Source organism: Castor canadensis, chromosome 5 (assembly GCF_047511655.1).
Source record: "Castor canadensis chromosome 5, mCasCan1.hap1v2, whole genome shotgun sequence".
NCBI classification, from domain to species: Eukaryota; Metazoa; Chordata; class Mammalia; order Rodentia; family Castoridae; genus Castor; species Castor canadensis.
Genome location: NC_133390.1, coordinates 41850520 through 41870479, shown reverse-complemented (window position 1 = coordinate 41870479; position 19960 = coordinate 41850520). Strand labels below are relative to the sequence as shown.

Below are 19960 nucleotides of genomic sequence, written 5' to 3'. Positions count from 1 at the left end.
TAGTACTACCCAAAGATTATTGACAAGCTCTTAAGCGGTGCTAGTAGCAGTCAAAGCACTGCCCTAGAGATAAGCATGCTCCTCAAAGATCAGAACGGGGGAGATACTAAGAAGGCTGTCTCATCCTGCCTGACACTGCTCCAGATACTCTGTCTACAGGGCCAAGTAACGGCAATGTTGCCATAAAAATATTTAGCAATAAAGATGGTATAATGTGCCTTTGCTGCAAATTGTGTTATCAGTTTACTTTGCTATTGATAAATCATCATTCAAGTGAGGTTGAGAAGCTCAATATATTTGAAACAGTATTGGGGGAGTAGATACTCTCTTATGCGCTAAGCTTTGATTTCCAAAGAAAAGCTAAGAAAATACTGTAAAGGAAGAATCAAGATTCATAGAAAGAGAATTCCAATATGGTCACTGAGTAATATTGTCTGTATTACAATTTATGTTCATATTTCTCTTGAACATGTGATCCAAGAATTCATCAAAAGAAAGATCACATTACACACACACACAAATATACACTGACCACTGACATGGGAAACTGGGTTGTTAATTTTATATGTTAAGTTAGCTAAGCCACAGTATCTAGATATTTGGTCTAGACCTCAATGTAAAGGTGTTTTCTAGATTAAATTAAAAATATAATCATTAGACTGAGTAAAGCAGATTGCACTCTACAACATAGGTTGTCTTCACCTTGTAAATTGGAAGCCTTAATAGGAAAAGAAAACGGTATTCCAGGATAAAAAGGAATTTTGAAATCAGTCTGCTACCAAGTTAAGCAGGAAAATCCATTCTCTTTCTTAGATTTCCAGCTCACCAGTTTGCCATGAAGATTTTGGACTCTGTAGTCCCCACAATAGCATGAGCCAGTTCCTTAAAGTCTATCTCTCTCTTTAAACACACACACACACACACACACACACACACGCACATACACACTCATCCCGTTCGTTCTGTTTCTCTAGAGATATTTCACTAATTTGAGGACTATTATAATTCAAAAACTGCTTTGTGAAACTTCTAAGACTAAAAACTACATTTTTAAAAAGAGTAGTATATACATAGTTTTATGTAGTATGAATTGACAGAGCTAGAGGAAAACAGAGATTAAAATATATACCACATTAAAGTCTTAATCTGATTTAACAAATATAACCCTGGTCCAAAAGAACGTTCTCTTTTCACTGTGTAAGTTTTATTCCATAGGCATATACTTTTATCTGTATGGTGCTGATTCTTCTGTGCAGGACAAGGGTTGAGGACTGGAACTTGCCCTGCCACTCCTCCCATGTTGTGTAAAATTTGCCAGTTGTAAATCTGGTGCTCTTCACAAGCACTTAATCATACATATTAAGCACCTTATCATACGCTTCACCTCCCAACACACCACCTTCCACACATGAACACATATATGCTCTTTACACAGTGTTCAAGGAAAATGTCTTTCCACTCTACTTTCTGCATTGCTCGTTACAGTGGTCATGTGAAGGTTTCTGTTGTAGCTTCTGTGACCAAAAAAAAAAAAAAAGTGTAGGCCGTGTACAGGTGACTGTAGTTAGGATGAGAGTTCCCATAAAAATATAGACAATAAAAGCAGCTGCCTGGCACCAGCTGCAGGAGAAATGCAGCTGTTTTCTCTACATTGAGGTAAAGCAGGGCTCACTATCAGGCAGCAGTTGTTACTGCAGAAATAACTACCAAGCTAATCTCCCATCATCTCAACAATTACTTGGAGAACAAAAGGAAAATGACTGAGTTTGTTCATAAGTCAAGGACACACATAATGAATTTCCTGTTTTCAATGGTTAATTTCTCAAGATAGGAGATATAGTTATCTCAGAAAGACATGAATATGCATTCAAACAGCAGCTAATTATACTTGGAAAAGATGAAACACATTTTTTTTAAAGAACAATTTTGGTCATTAATTTATGAATGGAGTCATCTCACATAGCCTTTCTTAAGATTTGAAGCCATTATTCTTAAAAGATGAGTCTTCAGAGTGTTTCTGTTATACCTTGGATCTTGGGGAGGGGAGTTGCCATCCTTTCCTTTTATAATTGAGTTTAACTATTTCTAAGACTTAGCTTTTAATTTGGAAACAAAATGCATATAACAAACTTGCTTTTTCCACAGCATAATTGTAGTCATCTTGTGTTAGATTTAGATAGATCCTATTAGAAAGATGGAATTATTAAGCCTCGTTCAAAGGCTAGCTCTCTTATGGACCAACACTGGGGTTTTTTTGAAGCTTGGGTTATTATCACCTCCTCAAGCTAAGGGAATAGCAGGAAATGGGCATAGAAGAGAGTGACACAGGTCTGTGAGGTGAGCGCTCAGAAAATGCTCCTCTAGCTCCAGGAATCCTTCAAGGAGGAATTTCATTAAGTAAAAGCAACCTTTTGGTATTCCCTAGACTAAACTGTGAAACATTTTTGAAAAGCATAAAAATCCTTATTTATGGTAGGAATGTTTGAAATTCAAAAGATAAATGCTATTCAGAATGCAAGCATGTTCTAGGTATCTAGTATGTAATAGGACACAGCTGTAATAACAGCCACTGAAGCAGAGGCCTGTCTATATCATGTCATTAGTTGACTTGTTATAAGCTGATCTTCTAGCCCTTTTTATAAGGGCCACTGGGGTAAAAAATAAATATATCATGTACTGAACATCTGTGACTCTGTCACAAAGCACTACTCATATTAAATTTCAAGCTATATGTTAGGCTACACATAACACTCTTTAAAAAATGGGTTTTAACTAAAAGTGTAGTTTAGGACTCAAAGGTCTTTATTTTCAAAGGGCAAAGGATACCAGAAGGCTTAGGCTATGCCATGAACAACACTAATGGTATCTTTTCTTTCTCATTGTTTTAGTGTATTCTTTTGAGTTCAAAACCTGTGTGCACTCTAGGTTGATTTTGATGGTGAATATTTTTTATTATCATGTTATTGTTGTACTAGAGGTTCATTGTGACAATTTTAATGTGAGAGGTTAACTGAGAAAAAGAAATGCTGAGTGCTCAAGCCACTGATTTAGTAAGTTGACATAAACCTTTAGTTGATAAATCAATCTGGTCATAGGAGAGGTTATTTCTTTTATCTTTTCAGTGGTCAAATAACAAATAATATGAATCTCTTTGGAAAGGGGAAGTGAATCAATATTTGAAATAAGTTGGAAACTATACTATTACAAAATATATTTCAGGAACACCTATAATCTATATAATATAATAATAATAATAAACATGAGGATAGTAATGAGAAATTTGAACTTTAGAGAGGAAAAGGGTGAAAGAAAGGAATCCAATTGAGAGGAATTTTCAATAGTCTAGGCAAGATAAGAGGTCACTGGGTGTTAAGCAATGGATCTGGTAAGAAATCGTCATATTCTCTTCATATTTTGAATATATATTTCATAGAATTTGTTGATGTAAGATTTGTGAGAATAAGTCAAATGACTCTGAATGCTTTGATCTAAATGACTGGAAGGATGGAGGTGATCTTACCTGAAATGGGATGGTCTAGCTATGGTTTATTGATGCTGTACCAGCAACTGCAGTGAGGTGGTCTTCATGGGAGGCAGTATGTTACTCATAGTACTCCAAGTTTAGCCTTGGTAGTTGGTGAAGGAATTTTGGGATTTATATGGCAAACATTTCTTATAAAATCAATCACAATTTTTTAGCAAGTGATATTAGATTTCTATTTTGGAGTAAACTCCTTTGAAACATATTATGAACAAAATAAAAACAATGCCTTAAGTATGCTGGTAAGCTGTGGAAGTCCTGATGTCATATGGACACAGCAAAATTTATGTATGAGGGAATTTTTCATGAAAGCAATAAGTTGGTTACCAGAAGTTGGGAAATACTGGTTTAATTGGAAAAACCTGGGATTAAGTTCACCTCAAGCACTTGTGTTAGCTAAATGGGGCTATTTACCCTCTGGAAAACAATTTCTTCCATCTCTAAAAGGTGATAACATCTATTTTACAAGGTTGAGTTAGGGCTTAAGTGATATGTATAAAATATCCAAGCACAGTTTACAAATATCATCTACTCCACCCTTAGTTTCTACTTTAAATAATAAATATTCAGATTCTGTTCCCACTCAATAGTTTCTTAGGCTACTAGCATAATCCAATGATATACACAAACATATAAATAGTATCTACTGCCACAAAATTAATCTAAGTAGGAATCAATTAATGTTAGTAATGTTTACCTGAATATATGTGAGTGAAATTTGATATTTAGAAAATAAAGCAAATAGTTGTGTAAACACCAGTATTATGGGTAAAATGTCCATAAATTTTAGAAGCTCTGTGGGTCCTTCCTAAGAAGATAGCTAAATTCTTACTTCCCAAGAAAATTTTTCATGTACATTTGCCTGAAAAAAGAATAGTGAATTATTCTTCTAATTTCTCCTTCCTTCCTTCCTCTTCCACCCCTCTTTCCTTCTCTCCCTTCCTTCCTTCCTTAATTATTTTCTTTCTTTTTGTGGTACTAGAGTTTGAACTTAAGGTCTTAAGTTCCACAGGCAGGCACTGTAATATTTGGGCTATGCTCCCAGTCCTCTTTTGCTTTTTATTTTTCAGGTAGGGTCTTGTGCTTTTATCCCTGCCTGGCTTCGGTCCACAATCATCCTAGTTACCAGAGGATCACAGGTGTCTATCATCATGCCTGGCATAGTTGTTAAGAGGGGGTTCTCACGAACTTTTTTATCCTGGCTGGCCTGGAACTGAGATACTCCTGATATCTGCCTCTCATTTCAAAACTATATCAATAGTACTTTTTACTTCTAGTTTTAGAGAATGTGTAAAATCTTTTAGCTTTGGTAAATAGGCAATATTTGTAAGCATAGATGACCAAGTAAATGCTAGCAGAGAATACTATTATCAGCACTAAAATATATCTGCAGAGCCATTATAATTCCTAATTACAATAACCAGTCTGAAATTTCTAAAATTTCAAAATTTTCTTTATTTGAAATTAAGTTTCATGATAATTACTATCAATTCTACTTCAGTTTCTCTATATATTTCATGTGATGGCTCTCTACAAATTTTTATTTTAATCAAGTAGAATGTTTCATTCCATACTATCACAAAAAGCTTGATCCATCAAGAGGTAGATGAACAGACAAATGGATACATAAGCATGACTGATATGGAAGATATTTTAGAAACAACAACAAACAATATTTGTTTCTATCCCATTATTGTTAGTTTACATATTTTGACTTAGTGCTTTTCACAACCAAGATATACTAAATTGAAAAAGTATTAAACAACACAGAAAATTAAAATATAAATTTTACATAAATTAAAGCTTTTTATTGGTTTTGCTTCTCCCTCCTAGTGAAGACTTTTGGGGATTTATATCTATCTATCTATCTAGCATCTATCTATCTATCTATCTACCTTATCATCTATCTATCTTATCAATCAATCATATATCTATGTAACTTATCTATTGAGACAGGGCCTTGCCTTGTAGCTCAGACTACACTTGAACTTGTGATCTTCCTGTCTCAGCTTCCTGAGTGTCAGGATTTCATGACACCAGGCTCACAGAATATATAAAGAATACATAAGGAAAGGGATATATAAGGAATATATATATAATATATATATTATATTAATATATATAATATATATTATATTAATATATATATATATAAAATGCTCATTTTTGGCATCATGTAAAAGAGGTACTTTCCCTGTTCTTTAATAATGGAGAAATAAGGACACCATTAAATATAATTTGAGTTCAAGATAAATCTGTTCCATTAGGTGGCTTCATTGAGCTACAGGTGCTTGTTGACATCTCTTGGCAGCTGGCTTTGCTTGACTTTTCATGGTCAAACCAATCAATTTCATGCTGAGTTCTTCAAGACCTTTTCAGATCTCTTAGACTGAGAGCTCCTTGAAGATGTAACCACATCTTAATCAGCATTTTACTAACAGTGCATTTGGCATAGTAGTTGGTTCACACTGTCAGTCAATGCTCAGAAAACAGCAAAAAATTAATCAAGTATGTTATTCATTGCCAAAGAAGACCAGGAGTTATTGAAAAGTTATCTTGATGTTTGAAAGTGAATTTGTTGTTGAATGTTCCACGTTTATTAAAGATAATAACTACCACGTACTGATCATCTAATAAGTAGCCGGCACCATATGAAATACTTCTATCTGCATTTTATCTTTTCTCCACAACATCTTGATGTGGATTTATCCTTATTAATCAGATGAAATGGTAAAAATGTGACTATCCAAGTTTAAATAATGTAGTTGAAAAAAGAAGCTTTTTCTCTTAGATCTGTTTGACTTCATAAACTTTTGAGACTTTACTCTTTACACAACTTTTTAACTTTTTATTTATTTACTGACAGTTCTTGGGCATATAGTCAGGGTGTTGTAATTGCTAGGCAGGTGCTCTACCACTTGTGCTCTGACCTAGAACTTTTAAATCTTAGTTGATAGATTCACACAATCATATAAATACATGCATATATATACACATAAACAATAATTGGTTGTAAAACTTTGTTGTGTATCTAGCTGCTTTGCATTAAGATTTGAACAAATATCTATGCTGTATGTACAAAAATAAGAATTTATTAAAATAACTGAGAATGGAAGCATATCTCATTCATAAATTTATAAAATTTTTCAGAAATAATTTTAAATTAAACAAAATTCTTAGTAATTCAAATCAAGAGAGAAGTAGGCTATGATCTAAAACATAGCCCTTAACTAGACGTTAATAAGTGTTACTGTTTCTCAGATGTCAACTATGAAAATCTTTTGAAAAGCTTTTAATAGAAGTGAAATGAAGTAAGCTTTATCCAATGAAACAAAAATAGTGAATATTGTTCTTTGACTGTAAATAGCTAACATGTTTTCCTCCCTAGAAAACATATACACAATTCCCCTCCAAAGATGGACAAAGATGAGCAAGTTTGCTAAAAAGTTATATTCAAACAACATGAGAAACCAAGCAAATAAAAGTATTATTCTTACCATGTGTGTGGTGAACAGAAATACTTTTTTGAAGGCATTTAAAATTTTCAACTCTTGGTTGGCTATCTAACAAACTTACTAAAATGTACTTTAAAACAATAATAACAACTGGCAAAAGTAAAAGGTGAGTATTTCCTAAGTAGCTGTAAAATCTTTATCTCATGTAACAACATGGTCATTGGTAAAAGTTTATTATTTTAGCTCTTTACTCAGAATGACTACAAGAACATTCTTTTGGCATCTTGTTTCTTCCTATATCTCTGTCCCTTTCTTTAATCTTTGTAGATGTCTTTTGCTTGACTGTCCTTTTACTCATTTTACCAATCCCTTTATGTTATGTGTGCATCTGGGAAGTCTCAAAGCTATAAACCAATATACTCAACTTTCCATGAGCTGTTTCTGTTAGATTTTCTCAATGGCACTTCAGTGCCAATACATAGACATACACAGGGCAGGGCTGGAGGGAGTAACGGAGGAAGCAAGACCGACCTATTAAACTGAGTGCTGAAAAAGTTGGGGACTGATTGCCAAAGTAAACTGTTTTGAAGCTTGAGTTCACATTTTAATATTTATTCATATTTTTTATTTTGGGCAGTGTGGGGTGTTGAGCTCAGAGCCTTGCACTTGCTAAGCAACTGCTCTACCACTTGAGAAATGTTCCCTAGCCTTTTCTGCTTTTTAGTTATTTTTTCAGTAGGGTCTCACTTTTATACCCAAGGTACCTGGACCACAATCTTGCATTTTACACTTAGCACATAGCCAGTTAGCAAGTATATACTACTGCACTAAGCTTTTTTGGTTGAGGTGCAGTCTTACTAATTTTTATCCAGACATCCTCCTGATTGCCACCCCCTCAGTAGCTAGGATTACAGACTTGAGCTGCCATGCTTGGCTGTTTTGTAATTTTTTTTTTTGAAAAACTTTATCCGCCCCGCCCCACACACATATAACAGGATCATCATGATGATGCTGGAGGCAGGGCACAATAACTCAAGCACTTTTTCTGTCACATAATGCTCTTTCTCACTTTTAGGCCTCAAAACTGTGTATAATAATTATTACTATATCCATTTTGAAAAGTAATAAAAATTCTAGTAAGTTTAGGTTACTAGCTGCCTTAAATGCATTTTTAAACGAAATTTGGAATTTGTGCATAAACCAGAATTTAATGTGTAAAATATATGCACCTAACTATTAAGTGACAGTATCTAGATTTATAATTGGACTTCTGATTCTGCCCTCTCCCACTCTGACTTTCAAATATTGTTTTTTCCTTAACATATTTGTTTCAGCTGTAAGTAATTCATGATGCAGTTTACATTAACTTAGTTTCCTGGCGTACACAGCTGGAAAGAATGTTTGAAGTAATCTAGTCCAACCAGCAATGATAATTGACCGATTCCAAAATCCCCAACAAAAAGTAGAAACGTAGATGAATATTTACGTCTTTTGACACACATTCTAGACTTTTCCTACTCAGTCACACAGCTCCCCTTTGAAGCTGTTTCTTGATCAATATTGTGATCAGATACAAAGTTTTCTTTTTTTTTTCTGTTAGCTTGTTACAATTAATTTTTCCTTTTTTGGAATAAAAGTTAAAAGCAAAATGAGATTATTTTTGAATGACAACAAATCGGTAAAAGATGCTTGAAAATTAATATTAATTAACAGCAAATAAAATCTTTCAAAGCTATTTTATAAATTTGAGATTCATGTTTTGTTTGAGAAAAATTTTTATAAATAACTTCCCAAAAAAGATCTTGAGTTCTTATCAGCACTTCTTAAATCATACAAAATTCTAATTACTAATAGCCTGGGTTATATAAGGAGAACTTGAGCTGTATGCCAAGCAGTCAATGTTTTTGCCATCTTTACATATTTCTCTCTTTGTCTTATTTTTTGTGTTCCTTCATGAGTCATACTGCTGTAGCTTACATATGGGTAGCATCTCCCAAAGGTCCATATTAAAGGATGGCTGTCCAGAGTGGCAATATTGGGGGGCCTTACGAACTGCTAAGAGACCAGGCACACGAGGAGCCTTTAGGTCACTGGGAGCATGGCATTGAAGGGAATTGCGGAAACCTGGTCTCATGCTCTCTCTCTGATTCTGGGTTGGATATATGACCTCTCTGACACGTGCTTCTGCCATCGTGTGCTACCCTCGCATGATATTGGACTTCAACATACAGAACTGTGAGCCAAAGTAAACTTCTTTCTTACTTCCTAAAGTAGCCTGTGCCAGTTTTTTATTATGGTGATGCAAAGCTTACTAATACACATAGGAAAAACGCTATCATAATAGTAACTAGCAGAAGCTTGGAGCTTTGAAATCCTGTAGTCATGAACATCAGTCACTTATAACCATTTACTTTTGTAAGGATTAAATAAGGGAGTTATGAAGAAGACCTTAATGCAGTGTTACTGTATCAATGGCAGATCAACATTATCACTGATGAGAAGGGGCACAAATGTGCACATCCTATCGTTGGACCTTAACATTCTTTTGCTTGGTGGAATACTATAGAATTTCAGTGCCCTTGCATGTGAGAGTGTTATACCTCATTGTCCTTGTCATGTAGATGCATATTACAAGTTTTGGAAAATGGTCATAATGTCACATGAGGAAAGGGTGAATTTTTTCAATTTGAAGAATGATACTGTATGGAGAGGATTTCAAGTCAGAAGATAAGGCTACATGATAGCTATTGATACTGAGATAGTACTTTGGAGATATTGAAATATAATAATTTATAATAAAAGAGTGACGAGAGATAATAAGATTTTTGCTTTTGAGAACAGAGAATCTTTTCCTTCTAAATATTTGCATGTATTCAATTTCTCAATTATTTACATACAGTGAAATTATCTCAGAGTTATATTTAGGCTTACCTTACTGGAGTAGAGCATATTTAGAACACAAGTTATGATCTTTGATATGTTTTGTGAACAAAAATGTTCTCCTTGGGAAAACTAAGAATGAAGATTTCTGTGGATTTTTGTGCTCATGGAAAACTCAGTTAAGATAAAACAAGTTGACAATTAATGGCTATTTCCCTCATACTTTCCACATGTCACAGTTAACATATTTCTCCTTCTACCAGGTTGTTATTATTCTTTGTCTTGTGAATATACTATAGGAGAAACCTAATTTTCAAAAGTAGCTATGTACCTCCAAGTAGATGTGGACTCCATTAATTAGAATTGTACTAGGGATCAAAAAAGAAGACCAGACAAGAATTTAGAAAACAGTCCTCATTTGCTCATCCTCCATATTTATGCTCACATAAACATTTTGAATAACTGTCAGGACAATATGTGCTTTTGTTCAGCTTATCACTAATCCTGTAGATAATGTAATATGCCCCTATAACAGCCTGTGATGACTGAAAGGCATCATTAACGTGTTAAATGGTGTGGAATGCTTCTGGGACACTGAGACACATCACTGCAGAGTGATATTCCCAGATTCACAGGTATCTACCTCAATTTTAAAACAGAAAGGCAGAGGCTAAATTATTATACAAGTAAAGGCATCATAAAAATAATAATGTATATATTCACCTGCAACCTCTGGGCTGGACTCAGACCTCACTTGTTGAAAGAACTAGAAGGTTACTATCTCAATTTGTAGGATTCACGAATCACACAATGAAACAAGGAGGATGCAGCATAGTGCATAGTGAAGTCATATCATCTCTACTGTTTTGATGGGTGATTTTCACTGTTTTAACTGTCTCATTACATTGAAGAAATAATTCTTGTCGATTTTTCTGATGTCTAATTTATTTCTCAAGAGAATAATCACAGAAAAATAAATTTCTATAGGGACTACTAAAATATATGTCCCTAGTTTAATAGATACAGCCAAGCATCTTTTCTATCTTTATTTTAAAAAGTCACTTCAGAAATTTGAAAGCCTTACTGACTATCTGGACATGAGATATTTTTCTGACATGCCTATACATACTCTTTCTAAATCCCAAGACAAAAAATAAAAAGCATAGAGAAAATATATTTTGAATTATTGAATGCACAAAATTTAGAAATATCTGCTATCACAATTCAAAAAATTAAATTCTCACTTTTGCTAAAGGGCACATTTTAAAAAGTGTATATTGTTTATTTAAGAATTAACAAATGCTTACTTCTTTTTATACTAATGAATGTTAATTCTTTGTTCCATGAAAGAACACAGGCCATAAATCTAAGGGTGTGAAAACTTCTAAAAGTCTTCTATAGAAAGTGAAAAGCACATTGTTCTCCATTAATTGGTAAAAATTTTTTGTGTTTTAACACATCAATTAAATTAATTTAAAGAAATTTTTTTTAAACTTGAAAACAGATATTGATGGACTGAAATTCATTACTAATACAGCTCTGTAGTCCCAGGATGACAAAAATAAGCAAACAATGGAAAATTTGATTTTGATTTCTAGTTGAATCCCTTCATGTGATGGATAAAAATCTTAGCCAGCAGAAATGAAGGAGTTTGTCTAATACAAAAAGATCAAATTAAGAGGATGATCGATGTCATTTGGTTTAGACCTAAGAATAGAAACATTTTGACTACACTGAATAGTCTCTAAGATGCTATCCTTCTTTGCATGAATTAATGGTGCTTTAACAGGAAGCCTAAATAAGATTAAGCCATGCTCTTTTTGTTTTAAATGAGAACATTATTTGCAGAGTGACCATTATGAACTCCCTAAAACCAGTTTTATAAGTAAGAGTCGATCCCTTCATTCTTCATATTTTTGTATCTGACTTTAATTTACAGAAATTTATTTACTTATTCATTATTATGGATAGGAACTATATTAGAGATAAAAACTGAAGGCATACAGAATCAAATTGTTTTTGCCACATGATACTAATGGAACAACAGACAAAGGCTGGCTGATTGCTAAAGATGAGAACTTTGTTGAAACAATGCTAACATGATGATTTTGGTAAATGTATTGAGGTTATATAAGCATGCCAAGTTTTTTTTGAGGAAATTTGTGCTGTAGTATTTAGGAGATAAGAGACATGGTACTTGCAATTAATTGCTAAGTCAGTCATAAGTAAGCAATATGTATTTAGAGAAAGAGATGGGGTAAAGAATGATAAAGAAGTGTGGTAAAAGTTTAATAAAAATCTGGAGATATATGGACATAATGTGTACTATCACACTATTTTGCAACATTCTGATATATATGAACAATTAAATTTTGTTATATAAACTATACACATACATTCAAAATACCAATAAACAGAAAAATGTCAGTTCATTTGGAGAAAGTATTGCTGTTAGGATACTGTTTACAGAGCAAGGAAATGTTAAAATGGAGTTCAAAAAATATATAAAAAGTGCTTTCTTACAGCAGGATTTAAGAGGCAGAGGAAAGATCCCAAAAAAAGAAATTACTGGCTAGACACTGAGTGCTATATATTCCAGAAACCCTGAGAGTAGACAGAGACTTCTTTCATCTAATGTTAATTGAGTGAAACATGATAACCTTTACCCATGTCTCACACCAAAGTGTGTCTTACTGTAGGATTCCAAGACAAAATGGTTCTAGGATTGATAGTACTTCAATGTCATCAATCTGTATAATCAAGAATCTGAGTAAAAAGACTAAAAATTACTAAAACTTATCTTAGATTGAATTTATGACTCAAAAAATCTAAAATATAGCTTTGGAGTTGAAAATAATAATGTAGATAACACTAATACTCATTTGCTTAATATTATCATTTATCTATTTCTTTCTTTTATTAAATCTCAAGCATTCAGTTGCTAAGAATTGCATTTATTGGCCTATTCCCTGCTCTTTTCAAGATTATTTCCATCAAAATATATATCTCTATCTAATATTTTATCATGTGATTTTCAAGTTGCTTGGTCTTCCTTTTCTACCCAATCTTATTTCCTTTTATTCCTTAAAAAGAACTAAGTCTTCTTCCCAGTCTAGTTGTCTGGTTATTCAGGAAACTCTACTCTAAGATTTCGATATATGTACTTCTGTTTCTTTCTACTCATCTGACTTATTTCTACTTTTCAATGTCCATTTAACAGCTTCCCTGTAAGATATTTCTCTAAATTCCTTAATCTGCCACTTCATTACCTATTTAATTATAGTCTATTTTATATAACCTTACTTGATTTATACAGACATTAATAATCCATGTTTGGATGGCAAATTCCTGCATGGCTGGTTAATATAGAATATAAACACAAAAGAAGTATGTGTTGATCTCTTAATACATTTCACAAACATCTCAGTGGAAAGAAGTTCTGAACAGTATGGAATTTTTATTTAAGTTAATATATTTTAGTTCCCTTTGTAATTTTAGAATCTCGGTATAATTAAGAGATTATTATAATTAATGAAAGTATTTTTAATTGTTACTATCACTTACTGTTAAGTTCTAACAGTAAGTATGAGAAGTTATATAGATTCAAAACTATACAAAAGAAAAATCAGTAGCAAGTGAGTACTTCTTAAATGTAGAAGATATACCAAAGATAACTTCAAGTATTAGAACATTCTGTTAAAAAGGTAGCTCCATTAGCAACAGAAAAAATAAGGAGAAAAAGAAGTTTGACTAATAACATATGCTAACTTTTGGATATAATAATTTAGTCATTCAATAAATATTTGAGTAATTACAATGTGCTTAGAAGGCCTTGTACTAAGTCTTACAAATACAAGTGTGAACATTTGGTCAACTATACTCTCTTGAAAGTTACATTCTCCCTAACAATTACATTCCATTGAACATAAAGACCCAAATAAGAATTATCACTGATCCTCAGGAGGTGACTTGTGAGAAGAAAATGGGCTGAGGAGTATAAAGAAAGAAGTATGATTGAAGAACAAAGGAGAAACAAAGATTACTCTATGAAATATTTAAGATTGGAATGAAAATTAGGTAAGACTAGAATGAGATTATGAAGTAGTCATACAATTTACAATGCATACATGTACTTCTGTCTGTATATTATTGTGGTGGCTGCTATCATTAAATTACTTGTATATTCCTCTAGGACAAAAAAATAGACAAAAAGAGAGACAGAGTGCTTGTTAAGATGCTAGAAGGGAAGGAGATTCACTTGAGAGTGCATTCTTTACAATCTGAAATCAATGCTAGGTAGTGTGTACAGACAGGAGAAATTAGATTTGATTTAGATAAGAGGAAGAGAAGATTTTTCACTTCTAATTTTTTTGTTTTGTTTGGTTTTTTGTGGTACTGGGGTTTGAACACAAGGCTTCACTCTTGCTAGGCAGGTGCTCAACCATTTGAGGCACTCCACTGGCCTCACCTCTAAATTTTTTGTCTTAAATGTTACGAGTTCTGTGAAGAGTGAGAGAGCAATGAATGGGAATAAGTCTAGGGAAGGGTGGGGATAAGGACAATCTCTTACAGAATATCCTTAAGAAGTACTATAATATTGACAGAGTGAAAAGGACCAAGCTTTTTGTGTCTCAGAAGTTTTCTGAGTGAGGTCTCTCTCTTTCTCTAGGGAATATTACTTTTTCTTAATTTCATGGCATGAGTCATAGAATATCATAAAACAGTGGGAGCATTGGAGTTGGAACTGGAATTGGAGTTAGGAGAAAAAGCAGGTAAAATATTGGAAACACTTCTTGGAACTTGAGTTTTTCCAGAGGTAACGTGGGAGCAGTGATGGACATGGAAATTTCATAAATTCTCTGTGAGTGCCCCTTTGGCTAGTCAGAGAGCATTGTCTACAGTAGGACTGGAAAAAGGGGCAGATTCAGTAGTGGAAATTGAAAATAAACAGAAATGTGTATTCCACTAGAGGAATGATGGTTTCTGGGACTGAAAGGTAAAAATAAGTATTCTAAGAGAGAAAACAAATGCACCAATTTACAACAAGGTGTAATTTCAGGATGTTTGTTTTGCTGTTAGTCTTCCTCTATATCTCTGACTCATGGATTAGTGAACATAATCTTTACATGGAAGCCATGCTTTTCTTTATGTCACTGACATACTTTCTACAAGTACCAAGAGCTGAGAACTAATACCCGAATTTACCATGTAATCCTCTACAATTTAGAAGGTACCTTATCAAGTGGTCATCGCAAAAGTTTTACAATGTAATTCAGACAAGAATCAGCAAACTCAATCTCACAAACTAAATTAAAAGGGACACATTCACATTTGCCCTTTATATCCATGTCAAAGGTAGACTAGAAGGAATTTAAACACTGTGGCATCGTATTTGTCACAGTCATATCCTCCAGTGGTAAGGGAGGTTGTTTTTTTAAGGCTACCAGTCTATTAACCTTCACCAGAACAAGAACAAAGCAAAACAAAGAAGCAGTCCCAATAGAAATAACATTGCTTGTAATCGTGCTTATATATCTTACTCTGGGGATTTGAAGATGGAACAAAAACTTGTGTGTCCTCAAGCACACAAAATACAGACACCCTGAAATATATCATATTCCTTGTGATGCATATTGTAGACAAATGTGTGGTTCTTTTTTTTTTAATGGGAGTGGAGTGAGGGAGAATAATTGAGATCATTCCTGCTAAATCTCTGTCATAGTGTGTGATTTGTAACTGTAAGGGCCAAAGAATTGACCCCATTTATTTTTTAAGGTCTTGGCCGGCTCTTGGCTGCCACTTTACCTAGATTCATTCACTGTATGTATTTGGAACTATTAGTTTCCTGAGAAATGCATTGTCAGAAAGCCAGAGAAGAATGATAAGATAGGAAATGAGGTTTTGGTTGTTTTTATACCTTTTTCTTGACTTAAGAGATAATTATAACACGGATTGATGCTCCTATTTTAATCAAGGTAGTAAATCAGTTTGAAGTATAAGATTTGGGAAAACCGTTTGCCACATCACTACAATTTCTCAGAATCCCTGTGTTCACCGAATATGAGAAACTATAATCATGCAATGATAGGTAGCAACTTCACTATTCATTTTTTCTCACAGAAGGCAGTTAAATAAGTCTGCAAAACTTTGTAAATATCATTAGTAATAAATGTTAAATATCATTAACTGAAGCAAAGCAAAAGCATATGCTGTTGGGACTGGGTGAGAAATCAGATTCAGTAAGCAAGTTTAAAATAATGATTCAGTGTACTTCCTTTAAAATCCTTGCCTTTTCCACAAATAAAGTTTATAAATGATTATGAGACAATGTAAAAGAATATGACTTTCATAAATATATTTGATCAGAAGTAAAATGAGAACAAAAATTAGGATTTAGAATCAGAAAGACACATATTTGAGAATAGACTCTGGCAACTGTTGTATTAAAAATATCTGTCTAATGACATGACAGTGACAGGAATGCCTCAAGAGAGAGGGGTGCTGGTGCAAGGCTCTGTAGACCCCTCTTGTGCCAAGATTTATCTTCTTAGTTGCTAGATTGTAGATAAAGGTGACTCTGAGATGCTGAATTTAGAGCACTAGTCAGTTTATTCAGGAAATTAACCAGTGTGGATGAATTTCTATTCTAGGGCAGGATTAATTAGAACTACTTAATAGTTCAAAATATTAACTACTATCAGAGTCATACTAGTGCATACTTACTGACTATCATCCTTGGATGACACTAATTGTGTGGCATTGGGTGTTCTGCTAACTAACCTTTGTGACCCAGCCAAGGGAGAGAAACAAACTTGTGAGGTTTTTAGCTCTTATTTGACTATTAGAAGGTCTGTTCCAGCTGATGGGAGATGTCGATTATCTCTGCTTTCCCTTTACTTACAGCAACCAGTACACATTCTGATACCCTCAAAGCAAAAGATGATTTCCCCTGGGGACCAGTTGGACTTTCATAGTCTAAGCCAATCCCTATTAGAAGCCTGGTTTATACTCAATACTGACCTCCAGCTCAGAGATGAGCTCCTCAGGGAACAGAGACAGCATTGTAGAGAAAGCAAGTTCTGGGTAGCAGTCATTTTCCTTTTATGCCCATGCCCCACTCCAGCCTTTCAGGTTCAAACTATGATTAAATGTAAATCATCCAATAGTATCTTTGAATTGAACTGCTTGGAATCTATCTCTAATTAGGACATTTCATAGCAACAGTTATAAACAACAAATATCTATGAATTTAATTTTGCATAAGCTATGTTGATAGCGAAAGAAAACTTTCTTATTTATCCCGGTTATCACTATTTGAAAATGATTGTTATAGTTCAAAGAGTCATGATTTGTATGCAATTATAATCCACCTCTATTTTTGAAAGGATAACTGCTAAAACCTCATAAGCAAAATCCATAAGTAATCTACATAAAGGATTTAAAGAGTGATTGAAAGAATATAATTAACTGACGACAAAGAAAAGTTATAGATATAAGACAAAAATGGAGAAACTTATATGCTTATTTCATTTTACCATTCAATATGAAAAACCATTTGATTTCAACCTGCCAATACAGAATATTTTTAATAGGAAAATATGTTTAATAGAATCACCTAACATTTCATCTCTGAAATATTTTAGACTAATCACTCCAGTTGTTTGCCACCAAGACTTTTGTACTATGCTTGTCCACAATTTCATATTTTGAATTTATAAGCCTAACACTTATTTATTAAACCAAGTTGTTTTACTTTCTTTTTCTTTTCTTTTCTTTCTTTCTTTTTTTTTTTTTTTTTTGAGACAGGGTGTCACTATGTCATGTAGCCCAGCTTGGTCTTGAACTTGAAATCCTCTTGCCACAACCTCCCAAGTGCTGGGATTACAGTTGCGTATCACCATGCTCAACTTCTCTTCTTTCCCTCCTTTTTTCCTTCCTACCTTCTTTCCTTTCTTCTTATTTTAGTTTTAATTAAGCAGAGTCAAGAGCTATGATACTTAGGGATGTCTTAGAAACATAAAATAACTGAGTTAATCAGAAAATCCAATTATAACTGATGCAAAGATGTTTATAGTTTTAAATATACTACATAACCTTTTCAAACTTCAGGTTCAATAACCATTAAGTTTTTAAAAATTTGAAAAATGTTCCAAGAAGCCCCACAACTACCATCTCAGAGCCCCAAATACTTAAGGATTCTAACCGGGAAGCAATACACACAATGTCGTTTTTCAATCACCTAAAATATGATTTACTTTTACTTGAAGAATTTAGCATAACTGTCTAAGTATATTAGAAGAGAAAATTTAGGGTCTCTTTCAAATGTTTCCCCACCACACACACATCCATTTTTCCACTTTCTCAGCCTGAACCGTTACATTGACACACAGGCAGGAGTCAGAAGCATCCAATGTGTACTCACCAGCTTGATTAGTTGTGATGCTGACTGCTGCAAACTGTCTTGGTGGGGAGCTCAGCTCTGACACTCCGTTAATGGCATCAATCTCAAAGGTGTAGTTAGTGTGTGCCAGGAGGTCTGTCACTGTCACTGTGGTGTTGGTAAGTCCAAATTGTCGAGGGAGGAAGCGAACATTTGGGCTGCATGGCTCGCATTCTTTTACATTCCACCCGCATTTTTTACATATGATATTGAAGGTAACATCTTTCCGGCCTCCTGTGTCCAGGGGCCAGCTCCAGTCCAGAATAACCGAGGTCTCGTTTATATTAGAGATAACATTTCTTGGTGCAGATGGAGGTCCTGCAAAGTAGTTCAACAAAGATTAATGAGCCTCACTTCTGTTTTCTACTACAAGGGAAATAGATAATTTACAATGGAACTGAAAGAGGTAAATAACCATCCTGTCTTTATTATCTACTTTTAATTCATCCTCAGAGAATCCATGAGATTATAGACATATGGATTCAAGAGCACTGTCCTCCCCAAGATACTAGTGGGGGAGTTTTGGGTCAAGGTTGAGGATGCATTCACAGTGTTCAACAAAGGAATTCATCACTAGATCTAATACCCTTGTGAATAGTTATGAAAATTTCAGTATTACTTTTATATATCTTAGTCTTTTTTCCTGATGACCTATGACTAAGAGATAGCAAGAGGGAACAGAAATGTAAAAACATAAATTCCTTGCCTATAACCTCCTCTGTCCTGTCAAATGTAATGCAAGATTCTAAAAGACAATATAGAAAATTTCTCTTTCTGGGGGAATGCATTGCAGGAAGTGCTTTATAAGCTAATCCATTTGTGTGATAAATGTTGCATTTGTGGTGAGCCAAGCATGGAGAGGGAAGCAGAGAAAGCTTTCAATTGCACATGGATAATGGAAAGAAATGGGAAAATGCTTTAAACACACATATAGAAACGAAAAAACAAATAGCACAGTAACAAGAAGATAAAACAAACCAAACATGGAGGCATGGGTTGCAGCAGAACTACTCACGGGTACAAGCCATGGATGGAGGGTCTTTGTCTGCTCGGAAGTAATTATTCTCACACCTGCAGTTCATTGAACCATCTTCATGTGTAGAGCTGTGAGGTGGGCACTTGGAGCACTTGGCGTTACCATCTGAAGCCTTGTAAAAGCCTGGTCGACAAGCTACAAACAAATTGATCTTTTAAGTTTCTGTAATAATTTTGTGAATGTATTTTGAAAATTTGTAAAACAGATTTCAGGGTGTTAGATCATGAATTTCTTATGACTATAAATCAATTTCTTTCCTCCCAGAATTTACAGAAGCAAATATGTGGCATAGTATAGTTTTTTGACATATACATTTGAAACGTTAGGAAAAAAAACCCACAAGATTTAGATTATTTTGGCACTAGAGTATGATGAAATTTCCAGCTTGTGTTTTCACAGCTTTACTTGGCATTGGACTATTTGTGGAGAAAATAAAGCAAACCCATGTCACCATGTAGTCATTCCCTTTTTAAACATGATGCAATGTGTGTACTCTCTACCCTGCAGTGAGTAGTATATAGCACATTGACTTGTTTTCTAATTGTTTGATACATGTGCAAATTTGTCCTACATAGTATAAGCAGCTGAAGGAAAAAAATCATGGCTTA

General features: G+C 33.9%; 1 protein-coding gene across 2 annotated transcripts in view; it reads right to left on the bottom strand.

Moving 5' to 3' along the window:
- The window catches only part of Epha3 (EPH receptor A3), a 343013-nt gene that overhangs the window by 101112 nt on the left and 221941 nt on the right, over positions 1–19960 (bottom strand). For both annotated transcript variants that reach the window (XM_074072942.1, XM_074072943.1), the window contains exons 4-5: positions 19332–19487; positions 18299–18634 (exon numbers count right to left, since the gene is read on the bottom strand). In XM_074072942.1, coding sequence (XP_073929043.1) covers positions 18299–18634; positions 19332–19487 — 492 coding nt within the window. The remainder of the gene's footprint in view (positions 1–18298; positions 18635–19331; positions 19488–19960) is intronic.